Source organism: Rattus norvegicus, chromosome 1 (assembly GCF_036323735.1).
Source record: "Rattus norvegicus strain BN/NHsdMcwi chromosome 1, GRCr8, whole genome shotgun sequence".
Taxonomy (NCBI): domain Eukaryota; kingdom Metazoa; phylum Chordata; class Mammalia; order Rodentia; family Muridae; genus Rattus; species Rattus norvegicus.
In genome coordinates this window covers 85,881,447-85,904,974 of record NC_086019.1, presented here as the reverse complement: position 1 = coordinate 85,904,974, position 23,528 = coordinate 85,881,447, and the positions used below count along the sequence as shown (strand labels likewise).

Genomic DNA, 23,528 nt, shown 5'->3' with positions numbered 1-23,528 from the left:
TGGGCAAGAGAATGGGAAAGGAATGGTGACGGAGAGTGGAGTTTCTTGGGTGAGAAAAATATCTGAAAAGCAATTGTGGGATGATGATAGATGGTCCTGTATCATTACTAAGAACCACTGAACCATTATGCAGTTTAAAATAAGTTGTGCAACTGGAGAGATGGCTCAGATTGCTCTTGCAGAAAACCCAAGTTCAGTTCCCAGCACCCACATGAGGTAGCTTACAACTGCCTATAACTTGAGCCCCAGGAGGTCCAATGCCCCTATCTAAACTACACAGGCACCCGCACTCTCATGTGCATATAATACACACACACACACACACACACACACACACACACACACACACACACACACACACACACAGAGAGAGAGAGAGAGAGAGAGAGAGAGAGAGAGAGAGAGAGTTTAAAAAATTAAGCTAGGCATAGTAGTACACACTTTTAATCCCAGAACTCAGGAGGCAGAGGCAGGCAGATCTCTGTGTAAGGCCATCCTGCTCTACAGAATGTGGTCCAGGCTAGCCAGGACTACACGGTAAGACCCTGTCTCAAAACAAACAAGGATTAATTGTAGAATATGTGAACTGTATGCCATTAAAGCTATTATTAATCTTTAAGAAAAGGTTGTAAAGAGTGCTCAGGCAGTGGTGTGACTCCACCCTCTAAAATGCTGGCAGAAGTAATTGTTCATGTAATTATAAAAGGTAGTATAATTCATTGTAATTTATTTTTTCTTTCTAATTAACTTAAAGATCAGCTGCATAAGGCCATGTATATCATGGGCCTGAAACATCTAGAAATATATGTTACAGTGACAGTACAAAGGACTGAAGCTGTCTTCTGTGGAGATGGCACAATAAGTCTGGAACTCCTCAGCTCAACTCCCAGAATGCCAATAGAAAAACAAGAGAAAACTAAACTAAACTAAACTAAACTAAAGTCTGTGTGTTGGGGTGCGTATTTGCAAACCCACTGATGGAGAGGCAAAACAGAATCCTTAGGTTTACTCAACATCCAGCGAACTTTGTTCCATGAGCTCCAGTCCAGTGAAAGACCCTGTCTCAAAAGAAAGAGGCAGTGACAAGGTTATCTTCTAGCCTCCACGCATGTGGTGGTTTTAATATGCTTGGCCCAGAGAGTGGCACTCTTTGGAGATGTGGTCTTGCTGGAAGAAATATATCACTGTGGGCATGGGCTTTAAAACCCTCATCCTAGCTGCCTAGAAGCCAGTCTTCTCCTGGTGGCCTTCAGATGAAGACGTAGAACTCTCAGCTCTGCCTTCACCATGCCTGCCCAGATGCTGCCACACTCTCACCTTGATGATAATGGACTGAACCTCTGAACCTGTAAGCCAATCCCAATTAAATGTTGTCCTTCTAAGAGTTGCCTTGGTCATGGGGTCTGTTCACTGCAGTAAAACCCTAAGACAACACACATGTATACCTGTATATACATGTACATACAGTTGTAAGGACAACAGTTCAGAATGGAGTCTGCTGACACATCTGCTTAGGAAACAGCTGGAACAGGAAAGGCCCATGAGATGGAGAAGGCAGTGTCTCTGTTCTTCACAGTTACTACATGAATACCAATCTCAATGGATTCTTCTAAGGAAAGACGTCTACTGCACAGCAAATGGTGGCATGTGCCTGCCTTTCCATCACTTGGGAGACACAGGTGGGAGAGTGGGGAGTCCCAGGCCTCCCTGGGCTGTATAAAGATCCTATCTCAAAAAACAGCAGCAAGCAAAGATATGTAAGACACACCCTGGGAGAATGAGAGACAAAGTGCCACAAGTCCTCAATAAATGGGAAGATGGTCCAGGCCATCATGAATAGAAAGGTCTAAATTATTTAGGATAGTAATACTTTCCGATGTATCTACATATTAAACAGAGTAGCCATCAAAATCACCACTGATCTAAAGTTCTATAGTAATGCAATGGACCCATGGCAGCTAACAATCCTGGAAGACAGAACAACATAAGAATTCAAATACACCTATTAGAAAGCGTACACAAATCCACAGTAGTGAAAGCATTATGGTAGCAGCGTAAGAATAAGCATGCAGATAATAGAGAACTCCTAGTCTGAGGAGCAACCATACACACTGATAATTAATGGAGGTGTGTGTTTGTGTGTGCAAGTGCACATTTATGCGGAAAAGCGTGCAAGTGGGGGTGGCTCAGGTAAATGTCACATGTTATTCCTCAGACGTCACTTACCTTGTTTTCTGGGACAAGATCTCTCTCTGGCCTACAGTTCACTAAACAGGCTAAACTGCCTACCAGGAAAGCCCCAGTCTCCCTAGTGCTGAGAGTACAAGTGTATGCTACTACCCTAGGCTTTTTTTTTTTTTTAAATAGGATGGGAATGATATTTTTGGCAAACAATCCTGGAGTGAATTGAATCCATGCAAAATAATGAACTTTGATCCTTATCTCATACAATATCCCAAATCTAGTTGGAAATTGATTAAAGATATAAATTTAAGGGCTGGAGAGATGGCTCAGTGGTTAAGAGCACCGACTGCTCTTCCAGAGGTCCTGAGTTCAAATCCCAGCAACCACATGGTGGCTCACAACCATCTGTAATGGGGTCTGATGCCCTCTTCTGGTGTGTCTGAAGACAGCTACAGTGTACTCATCATATATAAAATGAATAAATAAAAAAAAGATATAAATTTAAAAGTCAAAATTATAGCTGGGCAGTGGTGGCACATGCCTTTAGTTTCAACCCTTGGGAGGCAGAGGCGGGTGAATTTCTATGAGTTAGAGGCCAGCCTGATCTAGAGTGAGTTCCGGGACAGTCAGTGCTAGACAGAGAGATCCTGTCTTGAAAATCCAAGCCAAGCCAAACCAAGCCAAACCAAACCAACCAACCAAAATTATAAAACTCTCAAAAAATATAATACTATGTGTCTAACTACTCCGGAGGCTGAGGTAGGAGGGGTGTGAACTCAAGGCCTGCCTGCCAACAGAGTAAACAGGAATGGCTCTTCATTACTCTGTGCCAGTCAAGTGGTCACATATAAAACCCAGTGCACATTAGGAGAATAGCCAGATCTCCTTAGTTTATAAAGAAGGACACACCAATAGTCAATGAACACCCAGCAAGATTCTTGGCACCAGTAGCCACTAGGGTAATACAAATCTAAACATAACAATAGGCATCTTTCATCTGACTGGGTGGCTAGAAAGAATCACAGCCTGTAAGTGCAGGTAAGGGGCAGAGGTATCCAGACTCTCCCGATTGTTGGCAGGAATCCAAAATGGAACAAATACTCTGGCAGACAGTTTGGCAGTTTCCTATATGGTTAAATAGAGTTTCCATGTAACCCAGCATTTCTTTCTAGGTATTTACACAAAAGGAATTGGTACATAGACCCCCACAGGAAGTTATACACAAGTGTTGTTACAGTATTATTTACAATAGCCAAAAGGAAAACAATACCCATACCTACCAACTGATAATTAAAAAGAGTGGTCTGGCCATTGAGTAGACTATTACTCACTGATTAAAAAAAAAAAAAGTTCTGACACACACAACCACCTGGTGAACCCTGAACACATAAACTAAGTAAAATGGGGGATACATAAAAAGCCACAGTTGTATGATGTCACTTATATGAAATAACCAGCATAGGAAAGGCTATAGGGACAGGAATTAGAGTGGCTCCCTGAGGCTGGGAGATACATAGGACTGTGAGAATGAAAGCCAAAAGGGTGGTGTAGCCGCCCAGAAAACAGGCTTCTTGGATGGCAAAAACCCTCTAAAGATTGTGTGCAGGGAAGCTCAGCGGCTAGAGAATAAGCTCAAAGCACAAGCTTGAAATGGCTGATCTGCATGGTGTGTATCTCTGTATCCATAGAGTGGTTATAAAATGAATACAAGAGGGATTAGGCTGAAGGGCTTCTATGTGTTCTTTCTGGATGTTAAAACCAAAACCAAAGCCAAACTAAACCAATCAAACATCTAGAAGAATCATCTTGGTATGTTTCTGAGTAGCACTGAGTCCCCCCAGAACAGGCACATACAAGGCTGGAAAGAATGGCTGGATCATATACAGCAAAGCACAGGGATTGTGGGCCATAGGAGAAGCACCTTAGCCTGGAATAGAGTAGCTTTCTGGCCTCACTCACCAAGTACAGGGCTGACAAGGTGGGGCCCAGCCCTGGATGTGGAGCAGAGTGTATTGAAGTACAGCCCGGAGCCCTCACGAATTGGGCTAAGCATAGGTGGTGGTGTGTAGGGAGAACACTGAAACAAGCCCTTGAGGAGGTGGTCCACCAGGAACACAGGAGAGCGTAGGCAGCTCTGGTGGCACCCTCCTGGGCCTGGCTCCCCAAGGGCAGAGGGTGCAGGAGGGGCAAACAGGGCCTTGGGCTGGGGCCGCTTCTTCCTCTTTCTGTATTGGCTGCTCTCCTTGCTGTCTCTCTCTTCCCCGTCTTTTTCTTGTCCCTAAAGAAGAGAGGACAGAACCACAGGTGTCACCTGAGACCATCTGTTATACTAACTCAGTCTTCAGCTTGTTCAGGGAAGGGAAAATGGGGCTTCTCATAGGGACAGAGAGGAGGAGGATATATATGTCTGCCATGGCCATACCCAGGGTTAGCACAGGAAGCTGAGTAGAACCTTCTTCTATTCATAGCCCAGACCCACATGAGCCAGAACTGACTAACATACTCAGTATGGTGCCATCCTGAGGCTCAGGGGCCTCCTCATACAGTCATATAGGAAGACACTGGGGCAGTTCAGTGGCTCAAGTGCCAAGCATTCCAAGAGTGAGAGTCAGATACAGGGTGTATGCCTTTGATCTCAGCACACAGGAGGCAGAAGCAAAGTGGAGTAAAAGGTTATCCCCATTTACATAGCAAGTTCAAGGTAAGGCAAGGCTATAATAGAGACCTTGTCTCACAAAATAAATAAGCAAGCAAGCAAACAAACAAATAAAAACCTAGAAAACAACAAAAAATGTATTAAAAGGAAAAAAAGAGGGCTGGAGAGATGGCTTAGTGGTTAAGAGCACGGACAGATCTTATAGAGGTCCTGAGTTCAATTCTCAGCATCCTAATGGTGGCTCCCAACCATCTGTAATGGAATCTGATGCCCTCTTCTGGTGTGTCTGAAGACAGTTACAGTGTACTCAAATAAATAAAATAAATAAATCTTAAAAGGAAAAAAGAAAAGAAAATCATAAAAAAAAGGAAAAAAAAGAATGGGAGCAAGAAACAAGAGTATTGTGGCAACAATAATGTGTTCTCCCAGAGGCCTGTGTCTTTTATGAGCCACCACTGGCCTAGCACTGACACAGGGTCCAGTAATAAAGATAATAAGGGAGATCCATCACTGAAATCATAATGACTTTCATATCTTCTACTGTTCCTTCCTCCCTGCCGGCCTTCCTCTTCTTCCAGGTCTTAGCTCTGACATACCTTCCTGCCTGGGCCCTCAGTTCCTTCTTCTCCCACATCCCAGCTCTGCAAATTTTGGGTCATTGCTGACCAGGGTCAAGACTTGGGCTGTCAATATCAGTGCTGTCACCAGCACTCACACCATTAGGCCTGATAAGGGCTCAGCCAGTGCTGACCGTGGGTTCAAACCAAGGCTTCTAGAGTGAGGACCTCTGGGTGTTTCTGGTTTGGGATTTTCTTAGGAAACAGCAGCTGGAGAAGCACCCATCTTGGCTGAGTTCCCTAGCTATGATTATGCTTTCCAAGGACATTTTGGCTTTTGGGGACCCCTGTCCCCAGCAGGCCTCAGTGAAAAATTGTGCCAGATACCTGAGCATACAGAGTTGGTAGCTCCAAGATAAGGAGCAGCTAGGGAGAAGAGTGGCTCCTGATGACATAGGAAGTACACAAAACTGACTAAGGGCCAGTGGGGCTACTACAGCCTGCCAGATGGTCCTGGCTGGCCCTCATGTCACCCAGCATCCTTGCCAGTATGCTGCCTTTAACCTGAGATGGATGGCATTGTCTTTTCATCCACTTCCAAAGCCTGTCTAACCCAGCTACAGAAGCCACCATTTGCCCCTCACCTGTTGCTCCTGCTTCCCTCGAGGTGATGGCCACTGGTCACTATGGAAACACATGTGGCTGCTCAGCCCTTTCTCTGTGTAAAACATCTGGCTGCAATTCTTGCACACAAAAGTGCTCTTTGACTCCATCCAATCTGTGGGAGTCCCATTTGGCTGATGGCTGTTGATAGAGAAGGCAGAGGGAGAATGGGAGAATGAGGCTCTAGCCCTGACTGCTGCTTTGTTGTTGCTGTCTTCGCTATTGGTTTGGTTTGGGTTTTGTGGTTGTTTTTGTTTGTTTGTTTTTTTTTGCATGTAACCCCAATCCACTGAAAACTTGTACTAAACAATGAAAATGGAAGACCATATTCAATTTTCCAAGGGCTGAAATGTCCTCTGCAGGGCTAGAGGCATCTGGCTCCCTCACTCTTTAGACAGTACAGAGAGTCTAGAGGACTTTCCAGTGGAGTGCTTTGGTGGGGCATGAGAGCTCCTAAACTTACCATCCGCCTGCCAAGCTCTCTTCCTTCACTGGATGGGGGAGTCTGTAGATGTTTCCACCCTGGGGATGAGAAGATATCTGAGCCATCAGAGGCCAGACAAGGGAAAAAGGAAGACAGCATTGGGGAAGCCTGCTTGATGGTGCTTTGGGCAATGATTTCTCAGATTTGACACCAAAGCAAAGCAGAAAACCCAACAGACATACTGGACTCATTAAAACTGAAAGCTTCAACCCCACAAATATTCACACATAAGATGGAAAGGCAGTCCACACAATGGAAGAGAAAGTCACATGTCTGATGTCTGATGTCTGATGTACATACACAATGTGTGTGTGTGTGTGTGTGTGTGTGTGTGTGTGTGTGCGCGCGCGCACACCTGCGTGTATAAGTCAATAAGACTTGGTCTATAAGCCCAGGAAAGGATTCTAACATCAGCAATGCCAGGGCATGACAGTGGCAGCACCAGCAGATATCATTGCATAGCCTAGTGTGACTGTCACAGCAAAGAGCATGGAGAAACAGGGCACTTGTGCACAGCAGAGGCACTAGAAAACTGCTGCTTTCTAGAAAGTAGTCTGGTGACTCTTTAAACATTGAGCAAGAGACTGATGATTCCAGTCCTTGGGTCTAGCCAAGAGAAACAAGAATATGCACCCACAAAACAGTCTCTAATCCCAGCACTGAGAGGAGGCAGAGGTAGGCTGATCTCAACTGATCTCTGTAAGTTCAAGGTTAACCTGAACTACATAGCGAGTCCCAGGCCAGTTAAAGTTACATATCCTGACTCTAAATAAATGTAAAATTTGTTTTTAATTTCTAAAAAAATGAAGCACTGGCAGATGCTGCCACATGAATGGACCTTAATCATGTGATATAAACCACCACACATCTGACTCTACTGACATGAAATGTCCAGAGCAGTTAAGCCACGGAGACAGAGGATTTGTGGGTTCCCAGGGCTGGAAGGATAATGGTAGAAGAACCAAAAGACTGGAGTGATTATTAAGGGATGCAGGGTATCTTCTGGGAGTGATAAAGTGTTCTGGCCAACAGTAATAGCTGTGTAAACTTGTGTCTATAACAATGTCTGCCAAAACATCAACTTTGTAAGGGTTCATTAAACATCATTTGGCTAACAAAGATGTAGATGTTTACAAAGTGGTAGCTGTGAGATGGAAGGAATGATGCTGGTTTCAATAAGAGGAGTAGCTAAGTGCCCAGAGCAGAAAGTCACTGCATGATGCAGAAAGGACTTGGGTTCTGCGTATGTATGGGAAATGCATAGCCATTGCATGTAGTTAACAGTTAAGAGAGGAGGCCTGTACCTTTATCTCCCTCAAGAGTTGAAGGAGGGAAATCTAGGTGGAAGGAGAAGGCAAAGGAAAGCAGGGAAGGTAACTTAGTGAACAGCAGCAATCAGTGCTCTTATAAAGTCACAGTTGAAGACCTACTGCAGTGGGGGAAGTACCTGGACAGTTAAGCAATCCTATACATCCAAGGACATATACATAACCCTGCCACAGCCCAGAACATGACAGAGGGCTACAGTACCTGGATTCTGTTGAAGATTGTCAGCTTGGACTTCATGTCTCTGGGTGGATCTGCCAGGGGCCCGGCTGATGAGAAGGAGGCCATGGCCACTTGGCTGGGAGAAGCTGCACAGCACACATCCATCTTTACTTTCTCCTTCCGGAAACCTGAGAATCTCTGGGCCCTGGGGTGCCCTGAGAAGAGCCTGTAGCCTCCACCTCGGGGGCAGGCTGGGCCCTTCTCACCTCTCATGGCCCCTGAAGCCAGGCCATTCTCTCCTTGCCCCTGTTTCCCAACCAGCTGGGTTCCAGATGGCTCATCTCCACCTAACTGGGACTGCCTTGAGCCGGCACTGGGGATAATGTCTCCCAGGTCCAAGGTCCCTTTGGCCAAGGAAGAGTTGTCTGGATTCCGGGAGGGGTGCAGAGCTGGCCCTGTGAGGGATGGTGGTGCAGAGGCCACTTTGGGGCCTCCTTTTGTGTCTCGCCTAGGGCCCCCAGGAGATGTTTCTCTGGACACTGCAGGCATGGTTTTCCTCCTGCGGACTGGGGATCCCTCTGGTTCTGAGTGTCCAGGGCCTATCTGGAAAGAGTCTACAGTGGGTACTGGTGGCAGAGTTTGTGGTGGCCATGGCCCCTGCAATGGCTTCAGAGTGGACTGCTTGCCCTCAGGCCCTGGTCTCTGGGCTGCGGCTGTAGCCACCTGGGTATGGGAGAAGATCCGCTGGGACTTGGCAATCATTTGGAGCACCTGCATCTGCTCATGGCTTACCAGAGACTCCTGTGACTTCATGAAAAGCTGCCGGAAGAGGGGTGTGGCATCTGAGGGGAGTCCACCTGGGTTCTGTGCATCTTGGAGCCCTAGCTCAGTGGGGCTCTGCCATGGGAATGACTCACAGTCGGGTTTGCACTTTTTGGGAGCCCAGGTTTCATCTTCCCCAGCTACCTGCCGGACTTCACTGGAGGCCTCACCAGGGGCCTTTAGGAGTGCAGGAGGAAATGGCAGCAGGTCCTCCTGGCTGGTGCCCAGGCTGGGTGAAGGCTCCACTGAGGTCGGGGTACTGCTGGGCCCAGAGCCCCCCTCAGAGCCCTCCCGGGATGCCACTGCAGAGGGCTTGTGGACCATAAACACATTGCTGCTTTTGTTCTTGGGACAGCTGGGCAGGTTCCGGAGCCACTGGAAGTTGTGGCTGGAAGGCTGGGATCCTGAGGGGACAGAGTGGCCTCTAAAGAGAGGCAGGCAGGCAGGCAGGGAGCTGCCCTCTGGCCAGCCCTCCAGAGAGGATGGCCGTTGAAGTCGTGGAGACTCTGACTCTAACTCTGACTCTGGTGGATCAGGGGCACTGTTCTCAGCTGCTCTTGACTGGACAGCTGTGAACATTTCAGTGGCAGCTTCCTTTCGTGGGGGATGAGTTTCCTCAGGAATCTCAGAGCCCAGGGTTCCTGGGGCCACTGGGGTGCTGGCCGGTGTACATGATGATGACCCCAATGAGGTGGGGCAGGCACAGGCTGAGCTCCTTGCTTCAGTATCAGAAGACCCCACTGCTGGGCCAGGAGAAGGAATCTTCTGGTGGACGATGCTACTCACAATACAGCGGAGGAGGTCTCGGTTGGGCAAGACAGAGCCTGGGGACCTAGCTTCTGGGGGCCCCAGGGACCTCAAGCCACTGGGTGGAGGCTGGTTGGCCACATCATGGTTGTGGGTTGGGTCCCCATAGGACTCCTCTTCTGGTGGAGCCTCCTTCAGGATGCATACTCCATGCTGGACTTCATAGTGGCGGCGCAGTGAGCGGTAGTCACAGTAGCTCTTGCTGCAACCCTGCTCAATGCACACAAAGGGCTTGGTCTTCTGGTGGGTGAGCATGTGCCCAGTCCTGTAGTGAGACATGGAAGGGAGGTCACCAGGAAGGTCCCACACCTCAATATAGGAACTGCTTGGGACCTCTACTTTGTCAAACCAACTGGGAGGGCCTCACTTCTGTGCCCTCATCACTAACAAACACTGAAATCCAATGGAAGCCAGATCAGGTTTCCCCAAAGTGGATTCACAAGAGACAACAGTTTTCTAGAGGTAAGCTCTGGGGACCTGGGTACAACAGGGATGTGTTAAAGCATGCATATACACACACATGCACACACACCACTTTACTCTGGAGGTTCACAAAGCATTGGGTGTGTGAGGGGGCTCATCTTTAACTTTTGCTTTCATATAGCTCCACCTGAGCTTCCTGAGAAGCAGAGCTCCTTAGAATACATTTGAGGAGAGGCCAATCTGGGACTATGATAATACTGTCTATGGTGACAGCTTCCTTGAACAGCTCCCACTTCAGCCAAGAAACTAACTTACAGAGAGTTAATAATCCTTCCTAGAGCCAAAGGTGGTGTGTCAATAATCTGTGAAAGTGTAAATGCATGTAAATATATGTTGTGCCTACTCCTGCTTATGTTTACAATATGAGTGAACAATGAGCTCTTACCTTTGGGGTCCTAACAGTCTAGCTTTGGACAATTCCAGTGCATGTGGCTGGGATGTTTTAATGACTCCTATTTTTTCTGTAGAGAATGTCCATGATCTTGTGAGGGAAGGACTCAATGACCTTTGCTTAAGGTGAGGCTGGACCAGAGGGTCAAGAGAGAGGTAGTAGACTTATCAAAACCTCTCCTTCCACCCAACCTTCTAGCTAGGCATTGTCCTCTCCCACTCCTTAGCCTCACAGCAACAGAGACATTAATAACAAAGGAATGTTGCTCTAAGCTTTTATACAGCTTTGGGGGGGTTGCAGACCTGTTGTCCTTAGATACCCACTGGGGACTTAGGGCATCTCTTTACCAAGTTAGCCAACCTCATTTGTACTGTTTTTTTTTCCTCATGTAATCCAGGTGGGTCTCAAACTTGTATGGGCCTCAAACTTGTAATATATGTAGTTGAGGCTGGCCTTAGACTCTTGCTCCTCCTGCCTCTACCTCCCCAGTGTGCTATCATGCCTGATAACTCATCACATTTATAAACTACAAGAGTCATGTCTGCAAATGGAGGCAGAAATTTCCTCACTGATGTAAGTTTGGAGGCTCAGTAATGAAGCTGCCCCAGACAGTAGCAGTGTGAAGAGAACAGAGTCCACACTGGAGAACAGGGGACACACATCTGAGGAGCACAGAAGTGGGAACTCAACAGAGGAGCAGATAGGTGGGTGAGAGGGTACAAGAAGGACAGGTGCATGCCCCCTGCCCTTCTCCTGGCCAGACTCTTGACATACAGGTGGTCCTGCCGCTTGAAGGCCTTGCTGCAGACTTTGCACACGTGTTTCCTCTCCTGGCTGTGCGTCAGGTAATGCTTGCTCAGGGAACTGGCACTGCTGAACACTTTCCCGCACAGGCTGCAGTCCAGGAGTGGATTCTGAGGGGAACTGTGCTGCCGCTTGCCTTTCCTTGTACTCCCAGTGGCCCTGCCTCCTTCATCAGCCTCTTTAGGCACCTTGAGTGTGCCCAGCCCCAGGTCTAAACAAAGGGAGAAAGCACAGGTTATGTTGATATAGGACAGGGGAGTGTTAAAGCAATATAGACCCTCAGCACAAAGCTCTGTTCACCTGAGGACTCCTCCACCTCAGAGGTTCTGCAACACCAGAAGACAAGGCTTAGCTAGAAGGGAACTGAGGTCTAGAGCAGGCCCTATCTATAGGACTGCACTGGGTCTTGGTAAGATGTAGAGGTATGGAAATGACATCAGATTGAGCTTCTAGGGCAGCAGTATGGTAAGACAAGCAAGGGTGGAAGCCAACCCACCCACATAATGTCTATCTGGAGATGCATTATCCAGACCAAAAAGCACTCACCATCTTGCGCTGCTCTTGGGTTCTCACCTTTTTACAAAAAAAAAAAATCTACCTGCTTTTTCTAGTAAAATGTTAGAAACAACCTTATATCTGACTAGAAAGTTTAGAGTAGAGGCCAGTGCTTTATTTGTGTATTCTCTCTCTCTCTCTCTCTCTCTCTCTCTCTCTCTCTCTCTGTGTGTGTGTGTGTGTGTGTGTGTGTGAGTGTGTAAAAGAGACAGACAGACAGACACGTGGATTGAACCCAAGGTCTGACACATGCTATTGCTTGGCAAGTACTCCTTAAGTGAGCTACATACCAGCTTGTATTATGACCTATTAAACAACTTTCCAAACAAAAACTGGAGAAATATCTAAAAACATGGAACAGTGTTTATACAATAATATTACTAAAAATAGAAAGAAGAAAAGAGAAAGCAGCCTATTTAAACACAGAATTACCCTAGATGTGAAAAAAAGTACATTTAAAAGAAACAGGAAGGTTGGAGTTCGATGCCAGAGAGATGGGCAGATTTTAATTCTCACCCCTGTATGTATCTGAAATTACCATATTTTCTGTATCCCTTGGTAAAATGTTACATATTTTTATGAATTATGTGTACTGAGGGGCAGCTGAAAGAATTGAAGACATTCAGGTGGGGTAGGGTGTGTGTGCAAGTATTAGAAAGGCCAATGTATGGAGAAAGAACAGATAATTTATGTCTTGTTTCAGGGGGACAGAGAGGCTTGGGACAAAAAGACTGAAGGGAGAAAAATCACCTTGACAAGTTAACTGAACAAAAACTCTAAAAGTATAAACAAGATAAAAGCAGATATAGTCCTCAGCCTTGCTGGGGTACTTTAAGTAGACCTTAAAGCAATAGCAAACCTAGAAAACGGACTACATCAAAACAAAACTGACAAGGACACAGAAACAGGCAAAGCAATTGGCCTAGACAGTCACCTGAGTTTTCTAGAAAGCAGTGACATGAGGTTGAAAAATTGTGAGCAGTATATTCAGTGAACCAATCCAAAAGGAAATCCAGTATTTAAAAAGCTATTCACAGAAGCTGGAGAGAGAGAGAGAGAGAGAGAGAGAGAGAGAGAGAGAGAGAGAGAGAGAGAGAGAGAGAGAGAGCGAGAGCGCACTGGCTGCTCTTGCAAAGAACCAGAGTCCAGTTCCTCACCCATGTCAGGCAGCTCACAACTGCCCGTTAACTCCAGCTCCAGGGGATCCAATTCCTGCTCTGTCCTCCACAGACACCTACATACATGTAGAATACACACTCACAGACATTCACACATATGCATAAATAAAATATTTTTAAAGCTGTTCATAGAAACCCTTTAACAATCCAACAAGACTGTGGTATGACAATGCATTAGAACATCTCTCGCAATAGCAATCAGTTCACTCTCACATAAGAATCAAATACACCAAGCTTTTAAAACAGCAAACACAATCATATCAACTATGTATATGGGTGTACTGCTGGAGATTGGAACTCAGAGCCTTTGATGTGTACTAACTGTAAAAATACAACATATGTCTGAGCAATTTCGCCCAAGAATTTGAAGGTAAACCTAAAGGAGGTTCACACTTGTAGTCCCAGCTAAGGCAGGAGAGCTGCTGAGTTCAAGCCAGTCTGGGACACACAGACAGTGGACAGTCCCCACAAATAAAAAACAAAGCATGTGTATAGTATATAGCTTAGAGGTAGGTTTTTTGCTTCATACTGTATTTTCTATAATAAATACATTTTCCTTTTTAAAACAGAGACAGGGTTTCTCTGTGGAGCCCTGGCTGTCCTGGGAGGCTGAGTTTAAACTCATAGATCCACCTGTCTCTGCCTCCTGTGTGCTGGGACCAAAGGTGTGCACCAACATTCCCCAGCACATTTTACTTTTCTAATTAAAAAAATTAATATAGTCAGGAGTGGTGGCTCATGCCAGTAGACATCAGCACTTGGGAAACAGACAGGAGAATTACTCAGAGTCCGAGGGCAGCCTGGACATCACAGTGAGATTTTGTCTCAAATGAACAAATAGTAAATGAAAATTGGGCATGTAGTACATGCCTTAGTCCTAAGAATTTGGGAGGCTGAGGCAGGAAAATCACTTGAGCCTAGGCATTCAGGGCCAGCTTTGCTTGATCAGTAGCATAGTAAAACCCCCATCTCAAAAACAAAAAAGAAAAAAGTGACACATACATGTGTCACTTATATGGGCCTTAATTTAAGTTTTAAAAGCAGAGTTGGAATGTAAAGCTTGGGCTGGGGGTAACAGTTGAGTATAAAGGCTAACTAAGGAAAACCCTGAGAATAACTGATGACAATTAGGGTTCCCGTGTCCAGAAAAATGCACACATCTCCACCATGAACATTTTTCACTATCACCATGGCCCAAGGTGAGTGCTATACCACAGCCTTGGACCTGGCTAGTGCCATAGTCAGTGTCCCCATGTGAACTCTCCTAAGTTCCAAGACTTCCTGCTTTGCCATCATTCCAACACAGACACAGGCCTGTCATTGCTTGGTAGTCTTTGGAGTGGGGCCTGCAGAAATCTCTCCTGGTAGCAAATTCTTGGAGCACTTCCTCAGGTACAGTCCCAACAGATTACTATCTGAGTTTCAGGGCATTTAGATGTGGACTTCCCTGCAAACATTATAAACTCCCAGTCAATCCATTGAAGCAACTTGCCAGGAACCAATAAAGAGAGTCAGAACTAAACCAAACCAAAAGTAAACAAAAGAACTCTCTTCCACAGGAGGCCAACAGCAAACTAAAATGAGACTTAACCAAGCTGCTCAATTATTTCACTAATTCTCTCTTGTTCTTCCATGGTTGAAGAGAAACGTTGGAGGCTCTATTTAAGATGAAGTATTACTGACAGTATTGGTTGTCAAAAAAACTATCTGAGCATGGCACAATCTATAGTCCTGGTTCCTTGACAGGCTGAGGCAAGAGGTCTGCTGGGGCCTCAGTGTTCTGGAAAGATGGCCTTTCTCTCTCATTTAAAAAGACAAAGCAGGAACTAATCAAGCGCCTACTACCTGTCTGGTGCATTATGGTCTATGGGAGGCTTTTGCAGTCTTCTGGCCACTGTTGTTCTGGAGCAGGGAGCATGAGAGGATTGGGGTCCCCTATTTTAATGGTGAGGACATAAGGCTGGGAAGAGCTAGACAAGTACAGAATGGAATGGGCAGAATCCTCACTTATTCTGGAAGAATGCTCTTGAGATATGGCAGTGATAGGAAAGTCCCCTATAAGCCTGATGGTCTGCCTATACACAGATAAAAGATTGTGGTCTCAGTCTATGAGATGGCTCAGTGGTAAAGCTCATGCTATGGAAGCCTTGAGGACCTGTATTTAGCCCCCAGATCCCACAAGTTGGAACAATTCCGAAGTAGGTCAAAAGCCTGTAGAAGAAGAGGCTTTTGTTCTTCTTTTCCTTCCTTCCCTTTAGGTTAGGACCTTTTGGAGACAGGGTCTTATTACTATATAGTTCTGGCTAGCCTCAATTTGTAGTATTCTCCTGTGTTTGGCTTCTACACCCTGAGATTATGAGCAGGCATCACCATGCCCAGCTAAGGAGACCTTTCCTAGCCAATGCCAGCTGATTCCATCCCTGGCTACCTGCAGGAACTGTAGGTGCTCAGTCCATGAGCAGCCTCACCTTGTAAGGAGGTCTGTGATTCGGAGTCCGCATACTCTTCCAGCAGCTTCACAGAGTCACTGTCCTTCCCTGAGTATAGGGACAGGGTATCCAGATTGTCCTCCAGCACTTCACTGGGCATATCTGATGTGGAGAGACTGGGGTCAAGGTCCAAACCGCTTAAGCCAGCATAGAGCAGGTCCCGTGTGCTGGGGCCCAGGTCCCGGTTGAGTGTGTCACTGCAGTTGAGCCCTTGACTCTCAGAGAAGGATGGGAGGTGCCCTTCTGATGGAAGTGGTCCCTCTTCTCCAAGACTGTATGGCTCCATGGCTTTCCACTGCCAGGTCCTGGCTAGAGCCCGTCTCCAGACAAGCGAAGTCGTGTCCAGAGTCAGGAAGGGAGAGCCCTTGCTGGCAGCTAGCTCCTTAAAATGAACAAGAAGGTATTAGAATTAAGAAGTAGTAGGTGTGGTAGGCAGAATGTGGACTTGAAAATAGAGCCACGTAAATGGGTCTGTTCTTGGACATTTAACCTTGTTGCATGACTCTGGGCAAGTTCCATAAGCACCATTTCCTCATCTGTCAACTAGACAGATGAATAGCTCATGGTGGACTGCAGAGTTCTCTGCCTCCAGCTATAAATTCCAGAAAGATCAGATAGAATTTAATGTGTGTTCAGGCTGAGAAAACAAGCAAGGAAAACCCCAAGGCCAGCCACAAGAAAACTCAAAGCTAGAGTTTGTGCAGGCACAAGTTCAGTCCATTGGGACACTCAGGCCCAAGTTTAAGCCTAGGGCTGCTTGTCCACTTGTCCCATGTGGCTAGGAGACACATGAAATACCACTGCCCAAATGGAAGCAGCCAGGACTGGCAAAATCTCATACCATAAAAAAGTAAGCAGAGTGAGTTTTAATATAAAGTAAATGTTGAAGTCAGGTTGGGGGTGTAGCTCAATTAGTAGAATGCTTACTTAGCACACACAAAGTTCTAGGCTCCACCCAGCATCACATAAACCAGGCATGCCTGTAGCCCCAACACTTGGGATATAGAGGCAAGATATCCTTGGCTAAATAGATAATTTGAGGACAGCCTGTTTTTCATGAGATACTATCTTAATAGTCCTCCCACCCTGATCCCCAAAATAAGAAATAAAAGAGGAAGTATTACCACCTTCTAAAAATAAAAAAGATTACAAGGAAATACTATGAAGAACTGTGTTTAGACAGTGCACTCACACAGTAGATAAGCTACGATACACACCCAATTATGTTAGTCACTGAACTCTGATACAAAAAAAAATCAATAAGCAAATTTCTAGACATAGACAAATTATCAAAACTCAGAACAATATGTGAATGATCTTATAACAAATAAAAAGATTAGAGGATATGGAGTGGTGCCCACCTATACTCCTAGCATGCCAGAATCTGAATGGGAAAAGCTCTTCAATCCAGGTGTTTAAGACTGGCCTAGGAAAAGCAAGTAGCGAGGAAGAAAGATAGGGATGGAGAAGAGAAAGATGGGGAACAGAAGGAAAGGTAAGGAGAGTTAGAGAAATGAAAGGGGGAAGGAAGGGAAAGAAAAATACTAAATTCAAATTGAATTCAAATAATTCCCACCTATCTTACCACAGAAACACAAACACAAAACAGAACAAAAAAACTTTATCATGTGGTGATGGAGAACACGCCTTTAATTTCAGCACTTGGGAGGCAGAAGCAGATGAAGCTATGTGAGTTGAGGCTAGCCTGGTCTAAAAAGTGAGTTCCAGGACAGCCAGGACTACACAGTGAAACCCTGTCTTGAAAAACCAACAAAACAAAACAAAAACCTTAATCAAAACTCTTCTTTTTTAAAGATTTATTCATTTATTATATATAAGTACACTGTAGCTGTCTTCAGACACACCAGAGGAGGGCATCGGATCCCATTACAGATGGTTGTGAGCCACCATGTGGTTGCTGGGAATTGGACTCAGGACCTCTGGAAGAGCAGTCGGGGCTCTTAACTGCTGAGCCATCTCTCCAGCCCCCTCATCAAAACTCTTAGTAATGGTGAAGGTTCACAGCCCCAGCAGGCCTTTACAGGAAAAAGTGACCTGCTGGATGGAGCAGCATTCTAACTTACCCTAGCCCATCTGACTCCCTGGCTCAGCAGTGGTCTTGAAGAGTTAGCTATGGGTCTGGTATGGGTTCCTGGTGCTGGGAGAACAGAGTAGAATTTGTTCTTAAAGAACCACAGCCTCCCATCCGACCTGTCCTGGTTCCCTGAAAGCCCATGGCAAAGGGTTTGACCTTATTTTACCTACTTTGGGAACTCCTTAGGGTGGAGATGAGCTGCAAGAGGGAAGCTGCTACAGCCTGGGGCAAGGAACTCACTTGCTAAAGCCAAAGAGTAAGCCGGGGTGATGGTGCACTGCAGGATAAGAACTCTGAAAAGCTTTCATCTTACCTCTCTCACGGTGCTAGACATAATCATATCACACCACCAGCAACTGCTCTCTCAGGAGCCAGCCTGTGTGGCTCAAAGTACATGACCACACAAAACCCTGCACACAAATGCTCATGACAGTTCTAGTCATAGATGTCAAACCTGGAAGTTACCAAGAATCTCACAGGTGAATGGAGTATTGTTCAGTAGTAAAAAGGTAGTAAGTAGAATACTGTGCATGGTGATACGTGCCTTTAGTCTCAACACTCAGGAGGCACAGACAGACAGATTTCTATAAATTTGACATTTGTTCTACCTGGCAAGTTCCTAGCCAGCCAGGGTCACATAGTGAGACTTTGTTTCAAAAACCAACCAACCAACCAAACAAACGGGCAATAACCAGGACTGGAGATATCTTGGCAGTTTAGAACACTGACTTTTCTTCTAGAAGAATTGGGTTTGAGTCTCAGCCCCCACATGACAGCTTACAACCATCTGCAACTCTAATTTGGGGGATCCGATGCTTTCTTCTGATCTCCATAGGCATCAGGCATGCCTAGACATATACACAGGCAAAATACCCATACATGCAAAATAAAACAGTTTAAGGGGATGGGAGCAATAAGCTATCAAGCCAAAAAGGAAGGGAAGAACTGAAAATGCAGAGATTATGAGTCAGCACAAAAAGGCCAAATATTGTATGACTCCACCTACGAGGCATTCTGGACAATAATGCTTAGCAATGATGTTTGTCAGGCTGGGAAAGAATTAACAGGAGGCACACAGAAGGCATTAGGTGGGGCAGTACTATTCTGTGTAGAGAGCTGTAGCTGTAGTCAGGAACCACAGAACCACACTGTACCCGAGAGTGGACATTAGCATAAACATGGACTTAGTTACCCTCTGAAGGAGCTCTATGTAATTCTGGGAATTTAGAAGGCTATGAGTACATGCTCAGCAAAGACCTGACAAGGTCCCGAATGTCCCTTGCTTTACTTAAGCAGGGAAGGCTAAGATAGAGCTCCTGCTTAGCAGTACTTCAGGGCTCCATACTTGGACAGGAGTCAGCTGAAACACTGATTATTTTGGTTTGGTGGTTGTTGGGTTATTTATTGAGAATACTGAACTCTTTTTTTTTATTGGGGGTTGAACAACTCTTTCATAGGAGTAACCTAAGACCAACAGAATCTTTGTCTCTCCCTTACTATTAAACTGACAGAACAGAACTGATCAAGCATGAGGACCTGACTTCAACTCCTAGCACTCACATAAAAAGCCAGGTCTGGCAGTGCACACCCGTGATCACAATGCTGGGAGGTAATGGGGGAGAATCTGGGGCTTGCTCTTTGCCAGTCTAACCAAATTGATAAGCTCCAAGTGCAGGAAGACTTTGTTTAAAAAAAAACTAATGTGAAGAAGAGTAGGGATATGGTTTAGTCTAAAGTGTTGGCTGTACAAATCTAAGAACCAGAGTTTAGATCCTCATCACCCATATAAAAAGCTGGGCTAGTGTGGGTTCACATGAGCTACGGGTCCTGCTTTATAAGAAATTTGAGACTTTTGACTTGTTATGTAGCTGGCCTGCAATTCATAATCTTCCTGCTTATACCTCCCAAGAGATAGGAATGAGACCACCCATGTTGCTTCTAAATAAGAATCTTGTAATTTTCTGTTTTCACTCTGAAGATAATCTAAAAGAAAAAGGTTGAGTAATATGTGGATCACTGAATGACCCTTTAGAACAGTAGTTCTTAGTTTTTCTACTGCTGCAACCTTTTAATACAGTTCCTCATGCCGTGCTGTCTCCCCAACCATAAAATTATTTTTGTTGGGCTGGAGAGATGGCTCAGTGGTTAAGAGCACCGACTGTTCGTCCAGAGGTCCTGAGTTCAAATCCCAGCAACCACATGGTGGCTCACAACCATCTGTGATAGGATCTGATGCTCTCTTCTGCTGTGTCTGAAGACAGCTACAGTGTACTCATATACAAAATAAATAAATAAATCTTTAAAAAAATTATTTTTGTTGTGGGGAGGGTGGGTGGAGGAGAGGCAGAGGCATGCAGATCTTAGAGTTTGAGGCCAGCCTAGTCTACAGAGTGATTTTGAGAGCAGAGAAACCCTGTTTCAAAAAAATTATTTTCATTGCTACTTCCTAACTGTAATTTTGCTATTGTTATGAATCATAATGTAAATATCTGTATTTTCTGTTGGTCTTAGGTTACTCCTGTGAAAGGGTTGTTCAACCCCCAATGAGAGGGTTCAATATCCACAAGTTGAAAACTGCTGCCTTAGAAGGAGCACTATTTTCTAACATGCAATCTGTCTTTGTTCTCTATCCAGAAAGCAGCACTGCTTTGACTGTTGCAGACTGAAGGGAAGAGGGTGCAGGTGGATTCAGCTAACTGAGGTCCTAGTGATCCTGTGGTCTCTTCTGGCCTCCACAGGCAGCTGTACACACACGTGCATATATACTCACATACACAAAAATAAATCTGAGAAAAAATGAGAAAGGAGTTTGGAGGATTGAGGCACTAGAGTCTTGGCTAAAACCAAAAAGGGACAGCAACCCAATCAGCAAGGGAGCCCTCTTCAGGAACACTAAAGACGCATTGAGATAGCTACACCTCATTTAAATCAGTGTATGCAATCTGATTAAACTGGCTGGGTTACCTTGTTTGCATTTCATTTGCAAATTAATTTTGGCTTTATAGCTTTATAAAGGCTGTGAGCTTTAAAACCATACGCCTTGTTTTAGCATCATGAATGCCTTGTTGAGTGGCTTAGAAAACAATTCAACACTAGGGATCCAAAGTAATGTTTTTTTTTTCTTTTAAAAGAGGCCTGGGGAGAGGGCTGAGTTGGTAAAGTGTTTCTTATGCATGCATGACAGCCTGAGTGTGGATCCCTGAAATGAATATAAAGTGATAGGTGCATGGGGCAAACCCTGTGAGTGGAGGGTTGGGGATAGGACAGAGACAAGATCCCTAAATCTCATTAGTCAACCAGCCTAACAGATTAGATGAACTTCAGGTTTCATGAGAGGTCCTATCTCAAAAAATAAAAGTGGAGAATAATTGAAAAAAGATTCATCTCGTCATGTCATACAACATAACACACATAGGTGCACACACACTAAAAAAATATAACACACCCCTAAATAAATGCCAATCAAGTCAAACATGGTATAATAGTTGTGATCTCAAGAGATGGAAAAGATTACTGTAAGTTTAAGGCCAGCCAGAGTAATGCAGTAAAAATCTATCTTAAAATAAATAAACAATAATTATAATAAAGCTGTACATGGGAGCAAATGTTTGCAATCCCAGGACTTGGGGGGCATGAGTAGAAGGATCTGGGGTTCAAGGCCAACCTCAGTTTTTATATAGCAAGTCAACATGAAACCTTGTGTCAAACCACATACTAATAAATGAATAATAGGGCCTATTATAAACTATAGACACGTTTTCTTTGGCCTATACTTTTTTGTTTGTTTCTTTTTCTTTTTTTCTTTCTTTCTTTCTTTTTTTTTTTTTGGTTTGGCCTATACTTTTTTTAATGAAGAGATATTTTTCCCAGGCACAGTGGCATTTGCCTGTAATCCCAGTACTTGGGCACCAGGGTCATAAGATCAAGGCTAGCCTAAACTAAAAATTCAAGGGCTGGAGTCAAGACTCAGTAGTAAACCACTTGTATAAATGCACAGTCCTTGTTCTATCCCCAGCACAATTAGAATTTCCCCTACATACACAGATTTCTGTCATTTTCTGAAAACTGGCCTTGCTATTCCCAACAGTGAACAACAGGACAGAGCCAGATATAACTGTCCCCTCTAGCCAGGGCTCATAGCCTCCTCTGCCCATAGTCCCAACTTGTCTCCCCAGCAGGCCCTTTTAATAATCATTCTCATAATAACAACATGGACATTCTTGAGGTTTTACGATATGCCAAGTACTGCTGAGATTACTCACATGCCATTTTTAGTTCCCTGAACTTCTCTCTGAGGCATGTACTACATTATTAACCTTGTCATGGGTGACATAAAGACAATCCGGATAATAACTCATCCCAATTCAGAGTTAGAATCCTGCCCCGAGCAGTCTGGTCTTGAAGCCTTCACACTTCAGCACTCTACTATGCTATTATCCCATACCTGACATTGGGTTTCTGCCTTGCATTCTGAAGTTGAACAATTAAGGAAGACCTCCTCCTCCAGTCAGTTTTAACTGTCTTTATGACTGTATTTGTCTGATGACTGTATTGCTAGCACATGGGAAACAGAGGCAGAGAATTGAGAGTTTAAGTCCAGTATGGGCTGCAGAGCAAAGTTCTGCCATAAGAAATAATGAGACACAAAGAATGAATTTAAATATTTCACACAAGAATGGAAGGATGCTCACAAAGAAAAACCCTGGCATTGAGTCAACTAAAGGAGAAAAGGAGACATCAAAGTTTCTTCCTTCCTAGGAGCTGGTCCTAGCAGAAAATTCAAAGAAGCACTAAGCTCTAGAATAGCAATCAGGGTATGGTGACACACACCTCAATCTCAGCCACTGGGGTGGGGTAGGGTGGAAGCAGGACCACCAGGGGTTCAAGGTTATTCTCATGAGTGCACAATGAGTTTCTGCCTGGGATCCTGTTTCCAAAAGGGGGAAAACACAAAACCTAGAGCAACATTTTTTTCTTTCTTTAAAAAAATATAATTTTAATTTTATGTGCATTGGTGTTTTGCTTGCATGTATATCTGTGTGAGGGTGTTGGATCCCCTGGAACTGGAGTTCTAGACATGTGTGAGTGCCCTGTGGAAGCTGGGAATTGAACCCCAGTCTTCTGGAAAAGCAGCCTGTTTGTTTGTTTGTTTGTTTGTTTATTGAGACGGGGTTTCTCTGTGTAGCCTTTGGCAGTCCTGAAACTCCATTTGCAGACCTGACTGGCCTCAAACTCAGAAATCCACCTGCCTCTGCCTCTGAATGCTGGGATTAAAGGTGTGCATTTTTTAAAATGGGATACATACAGAAGATACTTAGGGTCTCCCAGGAATCTTTCAGGAAGTTCAGTGGTCTAAGCTATTTTATGATAATATGTGTTTATTCTCAGTGAAAATATATGCCATTGTATCTCAGCTGAGTGCCAAGACATGCATGAGACTCCATATGACTATAAAAATATAAGTCAACATTATTCTTTGCACTAAATTTCTCTTACATAGTCTTAAATTAAGATGTCATTTATATTAATAAGTAACTGTACATTTGTTATTGTACTTTGCCATGAAGAATAGAATGTATTATTTACTTGTTTTGCTTTGAGACAGGGTCCCATTATGTAGCTCTGGCTGGCCTGGAAGTTACTACATAGACCAGGCTGGTCTTTCACTCACAGAGATATATCTTCCTAATTGCTGATATTAAAGGCAGGAACCTCTATGCCTAGCCTATTTTTCTGAGACAGGGTCCTATTATGTTTCCCAAGCTGATTTCAGAGTCAAGCAATATCTATCCTCTAGTGACAGAGGAATTACAGGCTTGACTCACTGTGCTCACTCTGGTTTTTTTTGTTTTTTGGTCTGATCTAGTTCTTC

General features: G+C 44.7%; 1 protein-coding gene across 7 annotated transcripts in view; it reads right to left on the bottom strand.

Annotated features, from left to right (window-relative positions):
- The window catches only part of Zfp541 (zinc finger protein 541), a 36,426-nt gene that overhangs the window by 9,780 nt on the left and 3,118 nt on the right, over window positions 1–23,528 (bottom strand). For 3 of the 7 annotated variants that reach the window (XM_003748775.6, NM_001107458.2, XM_039110599.2), the window contains exons 3-8: window positions 15,541–15,943; window positions 11,310–11,550; window positions 8,075–9,926; window positions 6,524–6,582; window positions 6,042–6,201; window positions 4,144–4,462 (exon numbers count right to left, since the gene is read on the bottom strand). In XM_003748775.6, coding sequence (XP_003748823.1) covers window positions 4,144–4,462; window positions 6,042–6,201; window positions 6,524–6,582; window positions 8,075–9,926; window positions 11,310–11,550; window positions 15,541–15,847 — 2,938 coding nt within the window. In that variant the 5' untranslated portion in view covers window positions 15,848–15,943. Of the gene's footprint in view, window positions 1–4,143; window positions 4,463–6,041; window positions 6,202–6,523; window positions 6,583–8,074; window positions 9,927–11,309; window positions 11,551–15,540; window positions 15,944–16,922; window positions 16,988–22,100; window positions 22,211–23,528 lie in introns of all 7 variants that reach the window. The other 4 variants (XM_063288451.1, XM_063288456.1, XM_063288450.1 and 1 more) reach the window with 2 other exon arrangements.